General features: G+C 38.0%; 2 protein-coding genes across 2 annotated transcripts; both read left to right on the top strand.

Moving 5' to 3' along the window:
• Positions 1–1,436: 1,436 nt before the first annotated feature.
• On the top strand, positions 1,437–4,793 carry LOC122884821. Its single transcript, XM_044215239.1, has 6 exons — positions 1,437–1,599; positions 1,819–1,967; positions 2,123–2,196; positions 2,711–2,809; positions 3,356–3,454; positions 3,757–4,793. Exons 1-6 carry the CDS (start codon positions 1,489–1,491, stop codon positions 3,942–3,944), a joined length of 720 nt encoding a protein of 239 aa, XP_044071174.1. The 5' UTR covers positions 1,437–1,488; the 3' UTR covers positions 3,945–4,793.
• A 2,613-nt stretch (positions 4,794–7,406) lies between these two features.
• LOC122884814 lies at positions 7,407–10,742 on the top strand. Its single transcript, XM_044215226.1, has 6 exons — positions 7,407–7,567; positions 7,787–7,935; positions 8,091–8,164; positions 8,660–8,758; positions 9,305–9,403; positions 9,703–10,742. Exons 1-6 carry the CDS (start codon positions 7,457–7,459, stop codon positions 9,888–9,890), a joined length of 720 nt encoding a protein of 239 aa, XP_044071161.1. The 5' UTR covers positions 7,407–7,456; the 3' UTR covers positions 9,891–10,742.
• The last annotated feature ends 65 nt before the right edge of the window (positions 10,743–10,807 follow it).

Here is a 10,807-nt window from a genome sequence, read left to right as displayed (position 1 = left end):
ATCGAAGGACCTTCTTCAAGACAGGGCCTCAAAAACAAGTAATAAAGCAGGACCTAATTAATGGCCCTTATAATGTGACTTGATCTCATGCTGTGTCATTGAACTTTACTGTGAACTGTGCATTAAGTATGCTGATATAGTACTACTGCTCAATAGCCATGCATGGTTATGTAATTAGTCAAAGTAAAATTAAACGAATTCTTAGATCAAGAGGTCTCTCCAGAAGAGAGCAGTATAGTAATCTGCAGGATGCTGTCAGTTTCATTCATGAACAGTTACTGTACTCCGTACTCTGTACTGTACCCCAGATGGGTTTCACAGAGGAAAAGCAAACAAAGCAATTCAATTCAATTTTATTTATATAGCGCCAATTCATAACTGAAGTTATCTCATTGCACTTTTCCTACAGAGCAGGTCTAGACTGTACTATAGACCGGAGCGGGAAGCACAATGCAAATACCACTTAGAATTTTTTAAATAGTAATAATGGAATGGTAGTGGTGAAATTAATATTAATAAATTAATAATAATATGAATGACAGCTATAGGAATAATAATGACACTATTGGTAACAGTAGCAGTTGTTGAGCAGGAACATAGGGGCAGCAAGTGGCCCACGACCACAGATCCAGTCTCTGCAGCGCTGGAGGCAGAAATACCTGCTGAAAGCGACAGAAGGAGAGAGGAGAGAAACGAGAAAGCACAGGACTACAGGATGGAGAAGATGTCGAGTTAGTAACATGCAGTAATAGGACAAAAATGCATACAGAGGGAGAGGGAGAGGAGGAGAGAGGAAAGAGGTGCATCTTGGGAAGTCTCTCGGCAGTCTAGGCCTATAGCAGCATAACTAAGGGATGGTTCAGGGCACACCTGAGCCCTAACTATAAGCTTTATCAAAGAGGAAAGTCTTAAGCCTACTCTTAAATGTGGAGATGGTGTCTGCCTCCCGAACCCAAACTGGGACCTGATTCCACAGGAGAGGAGCTTGATAGATGAAGGCTCTGGCTCCCGTTCTACTGTTGGAGACTCTAGGAACCACAATTAACCCTCCATCCTTGGAGCGCAGTGTTCTAGTCTGGTAATATGGTACTATGAGCTCTTTAAGATACGATGGTGCCTGACCACTAAGAGCTTTGTAGGTGAGGAGAAGGATTTTAAATTCTATTCTGGATTTTACAGGGAGCCAGTGCAGAGAAGCTAATATTGGAGACATATGATCTCTTTTCCTAGTTAAACAGACAGGAAACACAACCCCTCATAGACCCCCCCAGTCCCTTTTATCCAGTTTGGAAAGGGCAATGGCTGCATGCTAGTTTGTTTGATAAGTAAACGCAAAGGCTTACTGGAAATGCTAACATTCAGGGTTAACGTTCAGTTTAGCTGGCATTGTACCCACTCACACAGGGGTGGGTAGATGAGGCACAAGAATAATTGGTCAGTAATATCAATATAAGACAGACCTGAGAGAGACAGAGAGGCATCAGAGCCATGATGAAGACTTTGTGTGTTGCTGTTGTTGTGCTGAGTCTCACTTCCGTGTGCCAGCCTGTGTCGCTGGCCTGTGAGAAGCTGCTGAAACCAGAAGACAAAGGTCCAGATGTAAGTCTCTTTCCACATTTATGACTAACATTGTACTTTTCAAACTGCTTTATTAGACTAAACTCAGTTGAAGTTACTGAATCCATTTGTGCTACGCTTCTTTTCCCTGAAATATGTTGTGGGAAATACAATTCACATAAAAGGTTTCAGATTATTGCCAAACATTAACAAAGTCAAAATAAATAAATAAAACCAAATTCCCTTCTTTTCTTATTTCAGTTGTCTGGTATTTGGTACTTCATAGCCGTGTCCTCGCAGTCCTGTTGGGTTCCAACATTACTGAATACTGTTGTTTGGCCAAGTGTTAGAGTGAACATTACCTCTACGGACACACCGAACATCTACGATGCCAAACATGATTTTAAAATGTAAGCAGTCTTTTTATCTATAATGGTGGAGAATTAGTTGGCATGAATCTTTAACAGTAAGATGCATCACACCATCAGAGTATATGTAAATCATACATCACCATATCTGTACAGTTGCTCTTTCAATGGTTAATTTTGTTTTTAATCCTTGGCAGATATGGATATTGCGGTAATTGTTCGGACACATTTTTATACCAGAACAACGCCATGTTTGATGTCGACAGCAACAGTAAGAGTTTTGTTTAATATACTGTGTGCACTAGTGTTTAATTGTGTGTCTCTTTGTCTCTTCTTCTTTTAGTCACTAGTAGACGTTTACACTGCAGGCTACTGACTCTCTACAGTAGCTCATTCACTTGTTTGTTCTCTCTCATTCTGTGTTATTACCATCCAAAAATGGCTTTGACTTGCTGCACTCAACAAGTTTAGGGGAGGCAGAAAAAAGATAGATTATAAACAATGCACAGATGCTAAACCTATGATACATTTAAGCTCTCTTGTAGGCTTTGAAATAATTTGTAGGACACTCTAAAATAGAGCTGTTGTACTTTCTGATTTTGTGATATTTTGTGTTTTTTCCAATCGTGTGATATTTTTAATGTATTTTTTTATTGTTAATAATGATATGTGTATTTTTAACATTTTGATACAGATGTAGTGTTTATGTGATTAAGACAGTATAGTTTTAATGTAAACCATTTCATGTATTATTACCATCCACACTCCTCTAACGTTTCCAACAGATGCTCCAACTGGTGAACAAGAAGTGCTGCTGCAAACTGGGTGTCCTGACTGCCACGTTGTAAAATCGGATGAGTTTGCTGGCATTCTTGTGCTCTTCAGTAAGGAGAACAGAGGGATGATATGAGAAAATATGTAGTAATATTTCCAATAATAGTGATATACAGTAAAATATAGCTTAATATAACTCACCAAGTCTCAGAGAGACTAATCTCAGTTGCGTGGCTTCAGAATATTCGTAATTCATGATTTCCTTTTAGAGTTACCTCTAGAAAACTATAATCTATAATCCAGGTTTCTGTAACGATAACTATGAAAAGTTAAGGCATCACCAAAGTTATTACAATTCATCCTGAGGGCAATATGAATGTCTGTACAAAATTTCATGTCAAATCATCTAATAGTTGTTGAGACATTATGACCGACCAACAGACCAACATTGCTAATACAACTAATACTGAGTTGTAACTGTATTTTGTTTTTATCTAGCTTGTATCCTCCTCCAACAGGCCTTTAATTACATGTACTGTAAATATATAAACTCTGGTGTGTGGTGTATGGTGATTGCAGTGATGTGGATTAAACTGGTATATACTGTAGAATATCATCACAAGGCTTTCAGCTCAAATGTGTCACCTCTTCACCAGGTAGGAGAAAGACTGTCACTGCTGCTGAGCTGAAGGAGTTTGAGACACAGACAGAGTGTCTCGGCTGGTCCAAACCACAGGTCTTCAACTCAGATCACAGTGAGACTTGAATTATTTTTTTTTATTGTTCATATAGAATAAGATGTCTTTACAGTAAATATATGAAAACAAAGGGAGTGTAGTGGCACTATATCATGATAGAGATACCTATCTTTTATTCTCTGCAGTGCCATGGTATTACTAAGGTGTACTGTACCATAGTATGCAATACATCGCATGGTAAAATGTATTGTGGGGTTGTTATTAATTGTCATGTACATTAGTGAATGTGATATAAAATAGTGTTATTTATATTGTCAGTATTGTCAACTTACTAATTTTCTTTTTTGCTCCCTGCACAGATTATGAAAATTGCCCGCTAATTGATGATGACAACATTGATGCTTCGGGATTACAAACCAAGTTCTTTCAAAGACTGAAAAACACATATACAGAGGTCCTCAAGTGTCTTGCAGAGAATTTTCTTTATTACCCAAGTGTTGCCTATAACTGGGCACAGCAAGGGTTGGCCAACATTTGGCCATTTTAGGGCACGACTATAACAAATATTCACTCACGCCAATCATGTTTATGTGAAATGGTGCAACCCTTCTTAAGATATAAAGTGTCGAAGGGAATCGACTACTGTTTGATTTACTGTTTTAAAGGTATAGACTCTCAAACCTGACAAGTCCCCCTTTTCCAATTATTTGGGTTTTTAAGGATTCATGGGACTACCTGTCTGTGCTCACAGTGATCTAGAGTGCTTTTTACAGCAAAGACAATATATGAACTCTTCCAGAAAATTCAATATTTTTACTAAAGTACAACTGGGTACTCGCCAATATGCAATTCTTCAAACATTTCAATACAATTCATATAATCACTATATGTATATTTATATATATATATATATATATATATATATATATAATACAAATTATTATTGTGTTTTTACTACACACATAAATGTGAGTCACTATGCAGGTGTTGACTTTTTCAGTGATGCTTGTATAATGTCTGTAATGTATGTATGTATAATTACACCCACTTTTGCTGAACCCACCCTCACTACCTGTCAAGGCTTATTGGGACACTTGAATAGAACGGAGCCATCGTTAATGTTATTAGTAACACCTGAGTTTTTCCTACTATGACAAGTCAAAATGTCTGCTGCCCTCCCTCATTACCACCACTGATGTGCCCTTGAGACCCCAACTGTTCCAGTGGAGCTGATCAGTGGCCAGCAGAGCAGACTGGTTGTACTGAGCTGCTTGAGAGTGTTAGATGAGATCTACAGTTCATATGATTGAATGTTTCATTCAAGAGTCCACCTCTATAGCCTTATTCCAAATCTCAGATTTCTTCAAATAGAATAAATGAATCAAGTGTAATGAAACTGCAATCCAGTCTGATTTCTTTGCATGATAATCCTTCATGTTTGGGTCAAAAGCTGAACACTACCACCTCTGATGCCAACCACTGCAGCTATGACTGGATAAACCTGGTGGGGTGGCCCAGGGGCAAAAATCAGTCACTGGGTCGTCTCCCCCCCCTTGCTACTCTCAGCTTTTAGAGCTTTTCTGGAGCTGTACTACTACTTGGCCCCAGGTTTGCAGTGAGGTAATTTCATTAAACAGACAATTATTTTAGTAATATGCAACACATAAGCACAAAACTGAAATAATGAAGGTCTTGAAACTGCAATTTGACACTTTGAATTAGTTGGCATGAATCTTTAACAGTAAGATGCATCACACCATCAGAGTATTTGTGAATCATACATCACCATATCTGTACAATTGCTCTTTCAATGGTTAATTTTGTTTTTAATCCTTGGCAGATATGGATATTGCGGTAATTGTTCGGATACATTTTTGTACCAGAACAACGGCATGTTTGATGTCGACAGCGACAGTAAGAGTTTTGTTTAATATACTGTGTGCACTAGTGTTTAATTGTGTGTCTCTTTGTCTCTTTTTCTTTTAGTCGCTAGTAGACGTTTAAACTACAGGCTACTGACTCTCTACAGTAGCTCATTCACTTGCTTGTTCTCTCTCATTCTGTGTTATTACCATCCAAAAATGGCTTTGACTTGCTGCTCTCAAGAAGTTTAGAGGAGGTAGAAAAAAATTTATTATAAACAATGCACAGATGCTAAATCTATGATAGCTCTCTTGTAGGCTTTGAAATAATTTGTAGGACACTCTAAAATAGAGCTGTTGCACTTTCTGATTTTGTGGTATTTTGTGTTTTTTTCAATCATGTGATATTTTTAATGTATTTTTTTATTGTTAATAATGATATTTGTATTTTTAATATTTTGATACAGATGTAGTGTTTATGTGATTAAGACAGTATAGTTTTAATGTAAACCATTTTATGTATTATTACCATCCACACTCCTCTAATGTTTCCAACAGATGTTCCAAGTGGTGAAGAAGAAGTGCTGCTGCAAACTGGGTGTCCTGACTGCCACGTTGTAAAATCGGATGAGAAATATGTAGTAAACCTGGTGGGGTGGCCCAGGGGCAAAAATCAGTCACTGGGTCGTCTCCCCCTCCTTGCTACTCTCAGCTTTTAGAGCTCTTCTGGAGCTGTACTACTACCTGGCCCCAGGTTTGCAGTGAGCTAATTTCATTAAAAAGACAATTATTTTAGTAATATGCAACACATAAGCACAAAACTGAAATAATGAAGGTCTTGAAACTTGAAATTTATGGCCCTTATAATGTGACTTGATCTCGTGCTGTGTCATTGAGCTTTACTGTGAACTGTGCATTAAGTATGCTGATATAGTACTACTGCTCAGTAGGCATGCATGGGCATGTAATTAGTCAAAGTAAAATTAAACAAATTCTTAGATCAAGAGGTCTCTCCAGAAGAGAGCAGTATAGTAATCTGCAGGATGCTGTCGGTTTCATTCGTGAACAGTTACTGTACTCTGTACTCTGTACTCTGTACTGTACCCCAGATGGGTTTCACAGAGGAAAAGCAGACAAAACAATTCAATTCAATTTTATTTATATAGGGCCAATTCATAACTGAAGTTATTTTTTAAATAGTAATAATGGAATGGTAGTGGTGACATTAATATTAATAAATTAATAATAATATGAATGACAGCTATAGGAATAATAATGACAGTATCAGTAACAGTAGCAATTGTCGAGCAGAAACATGGGGGCAGCAAGTGGGCCACGACCACAGATCCAGTCTCTGCAGCGCAGGAGGCAGAAATACCTGCTGAAGGCGACAGAAGGAGAGAGGAGAGAAACGAGAAAGCACAGAACTACAGGATGGCGAAGATGTCGAGTTAGTAACATGCAGTAATAGGACAAAAATGCATACAGAGGGAGAGGAGGAAAGAGGTGCATCATGGGAAGTCTCTCTGCAGTCTAGGCCTATAGCAGCATAACTAAGAGATGGTTCAGGGCACACCTGAGCCCTAACTATAAGCTTTATCAAAGAGGAAAGTCTTAAGCCTACTCTTAAATGTGGAGATGGTGTCTGCCTCCCGAACCCAAACTGGGACCTGATTCCACAGGAGAGGAGCTTGATAGCTGAAGGCTCTGGCTCTCGTTCTACTGTTGGACACTCTAGGACCCACAAGTAACCCTGCATCCACGGAGCGCAGTGTTCTGGTTGGGTAATATGGTACTATAAGCTCTTTAAGATACGATGGTGCCTGACTATTAAGAGCTTTGTAGGTGAGGAGAAGGATTTTAAATTCTATTCTGGATTTTACAGGGAGCCAGTGCAGAGAAGCTAATATTGGAGACATATGATCTCTTTTCCTAGTTAAACAGACAGGAAACACAACCCTGCATAGACCCCCCCCCCAGTCCCTTTTATCCAGTTTGGAAAGGGCAATGGCCGCATGCTAGTTTGTTTGATAAGTAAACGTAAAGGCTTACTGGAAATGCTAACATTCAGGGTTAACGTTCAGTTTAGCTGGCGTTGTACCCACTCACACAGGGGTGGGTAGATGAGGCACAAAAATAATTGGTCAGTAATATCAATATAAGACAGACCTGAGAGAAACAGAGAGGCATCAGAGCCATGATGAAGACTTTGTGTGTTGCTGTTGTTGTGCTGAGTCTCACCTCTGTGTGCCAGCCTGTGTCGCTGGCCTGTGAGAAGCTGCTGAAACCAGAAGACAAAGGTCCAGATGTAAGTCTCTTTCCACATTTATGACTAACATTGTACTTTTCAAACTGCTTTATTAGACTAAACTCAGTTGAAGTTACTGAATCCATTTGTGCTACGCTTCTTTTCCCTGAAATATGTTGTGGGAAATACAATTCACATAAAAGGTTTCAGATTATTGCCAAACATTAACAAAGTCAAAATAAATAAATAAAACCAAATTCCCTTCTTTTCTTATTTCAGTTGTCTGGCATTTGGTACTTCATAGCCATGTCCTCGCAGTCCTGTTGGGTTCCAACATTACTGAATACTGTTGCTTGGCCAAGTGTTAGAGTGAACATTACCTCTAAGGACACACCGAACATCTACAATGCCAGACATGATATTAAAATGTAAGCAGTCTTTTTATCTATAATGGTGGTGAATTAGTTGGCATGAATCTTTAACAGTAAGATGCATCACACCATCAGAGTATATGTAAATCATACATCACCATATCTGTACAGTTGCTCTTTCAATGGTAAATTTTGTTTTTAATCCTTGGCAGATATGGATATTGCAGTAATTATTCAGATACATTTTTATACCAGAACAACGCCATGTTTGATGTCGACAGCGACAGTAAGAGTTTTGTTTAATATACTGTGTGCGCTAGTGTTTAATTGTCTGTCTCTTTGTCTCTTTTTCTTTTAGTCGCTAGTAGACGTTTACACTGCAGGCTACTGACTCTCTACAGTAGCTCATTCACTTGCTTGTTCTCTCTCATTCTGTGTTATTACCATCCAAAAATGGCTTTGACTTGCTGCACTCAACAAGTTTAGAGGATGCAGAAAAAAAATATATTATAAACAATGCACAGATGCTAAACCTATGATACATTTAAGCTCTCTTGTAGGCTTTGAAATAATTTGTAGGACACTTTCTGATTTTGTGGTATTTTGTTGTTTTTTTTTCCAATCATGTGATATTTTTAATGTATTTTTTATTCTTAATAATGACATTTGTATTTTTAACATTTTTATACAGATGTAGTGTTTATGTGATAAGACAGTATAATTTTAATGTAAACCATTTCATGTATTATTACCATCCACACTCCTCTAATGTTTCCAACAGATGCTCCAAGTGGTGAACAAGAAGTGCTGCTGCAAACTGGGTGTCCTGACTGCCACGTTGTAAAATCGGATGAGTTCGCTGGCATTCTTGTGCTCTTCAGTAAGGAGAACAGAGGGATGATATGAGAAAATATGTAGTAATATTTCCAATAATGGTGATATTCAGTAAAATATAGCTTAATATGACTCACCAAGTCTCAGAGAGACTAATCTCAGTTGCGTGTCTTCAGAATATTCGTAATTCATGATTTCCTTTTGGAGTTACCTCTAGAAAACTGTAATCTATAATCCAGGCTACTGTAACGATAACTATGAAAAGTTAAGGCATCACCAAAGTTATTACAATTCATCCTGAGGGCAACATGAATGTCTGTACAAAATTTCATGTCAAATCATCTAATAGTTGTTGAGACATTACGACCGACCAACAGACCAACATTGCTAATACAACTAATACTGAGTTGTAACTGTATTTTGTTTTTATCTAGCTTGTATCCTCCTCCAACAGGCCTTTAATTACATGCACTGTAAATATATAAACTCTGGTGTGTGGTGTATGGTGATTGCAGTGATGTGGATTAAACTGGTATATACTGTAGAATATCATCACAAGGCTTTCAGCTCAAATGTGTCACCTCTTCACCAGGTAGGAGAAAGACTGTCACTGCTGCTGAGCTGAAGGAGTTTGAGACACAGACAGAGTGTCTCGGCTGGTCCAAACCACAGGTCTTCAACTCAGATCACAGTGAGACTTGAATTATTTTTTTTAATGTTCATATAGAATAAGATGTCTTTACAGTAAATATATGAAAACAAAGGGAGTGTAGTGGCACTATATCATGATAGAGATACCTTTCATTTATTCTCTGCAGTGCCATGGTATTACTAAGGTGTACTGTACCATAGTATGCAATACATGCCATGGTAAAATATATTGTGGGGTTGTTATTAATTGTAATGTACATTAGCGAATGCGATATAAAAGTGTTATTTATATTGTCAGTATTGTCAACTTTGTAATTTTCTTTTTTGCTCCTTGCACAGATTATGAAAACTGCCCGCTAATTGATGATGACAACATTGATGCTTCGGGATTACCAACCAAGTTCTTTCAAAGACTGAAAAACACATATACAGAGCCCCTCAAGTGTCTTGCAGAGAATTTGCTTTATTACCCCAGCGTTGCCTATAACTGGGCACAGCAAGGGTTGGCCAACATTTGGCCATTTTAGGGCACGACTATAACAAATATTCACTCACGCCAATCATGTTTATATCTTATATGGTGCAACCCTTCTTAAGATATAAAGTGTCGAAGGGAATCGACTACTGTTTGATTTACTGTTTTAAAGGTATAGACTCTCCCCCTTTTCCTCTTTATTTGGGTTTTTAACGATTCATGGGACAACCTGTCTGTGCTCACAGTGATCTAGAGTGCTTTTTACAGCAAAGACAATATATGAACTCTTCCAAACAATTCAATATTTTTACTAAAGTACAACTGGGTTTTTCTAAAATAACATTGTAATCATTTATACTACAATCAACTGATCACCAATATACAGTTCTTTGAACATCTCAATACAATTCATATAATCACAAAAATAATTACAAATTATTATTGTGTTTTTACTACACACATAAATGTGAGTCACTATGCAGGTGTTGACTTTTTTCAGTGATGCTGCTTTTTAAATAGCATTGCACCCACGTGATGTGTGTATAATTACACCCACTTTTGCTGAACCCACCCTCACTACCTGTCACGGCTTATTGGGACACTTGAATAGAACGGAGCCATCGTTAATGTTATTAGTAACACCTGAGCTTTTCCTACTATGACAAGTCAAAATGTCTGCTGCCCTCCCTCATTACCACCACTGATGTGCCCTTGAGACCCCAACTGTTCCAGTGGAGCTGATCAGTGGCCAGCAGAGCAGACTGGTTGTACTGAGCTGCTTAAGAGTGTTAGATGAGATCTACAGTTCATATGATTGAATGTTTCATTCAAGAGTCCACCTCTATAGCCTTGTTCCAAATCTCAGATTTCTTCAAATAGAATAAATGAATTAAGTGTAATGAAACTGCAGTCCAGTCTGATTTCTTTGCATGATACTCCTTCATGTTCGGGTCAAAAGCTGAACACTAC

The sequence above is a fragment of the Siniperca chuatsi genome, linkage group LG2 (genome assembly GCF_020085105.1).
Source record: "Siniperca chuatsi isolate FFG_IHB_CAS linkage group LG2, ASM2008510v1, whole genome shotgun sequence".
Classification (NCBI taxonomy): Eukaryota; Metazoa; Chordata; class Actinopteri; order Centrarchiformes; family Sinipercidae; genus Siniperca; species Siniperca chuatsi.
The sequence above is the reverse complement of the archived record's forward strand: the minus strand, read 5'-3'. Positions and strand labels throughout refer to the sequence as shown.

Bases quoted from the DNA above. Each gene is read 5' to 3' on its own strand.
- LOC122884821 (XM_044215239.1), top strand. From the start codon at position 1,489: ATGATGAAGACTTTGTGTGTTGCTGTTGTTGTGCTGAGTCTCACTTCC. The intron at 1,600-1,818 runs GTAAGTCTCTTT...TTCTTATTTCAG, and splicing joins CAGAAGACAAAGGTCCAGAT to TTGTCTGGTATTTGGTACTT. The intron at 1,968-2,122 runs GTAAGCAGTCTT...AATCCTTGGCAG, and splicing joins GCCAAACATGATTTTAAAAT to ATATGGATATTGCGGTAATT.
- LOC122884814 (XM_044215226.1), top strand. From the start codon at position 7,457: ATGATGAAGACTTTGTGTGTTGCTGTTGTTGTGCTGAGTCTCACCTCT. The intron at 7,568-7,786 runs GTAAGTCTCTTT...TTCTTATTTCAG, and splicing joins CAGAAGACAAAGGTCCAGAT to TTGTCTGGCATTTGGTACTT. The intron at 8,165-8,659 runs GTAAGAGTTTTG...TGTTTCCAACAG, and splicing joins GTTTGATGTCGACAGCGACA to ATGCTCCAAGTGGTGAACAA.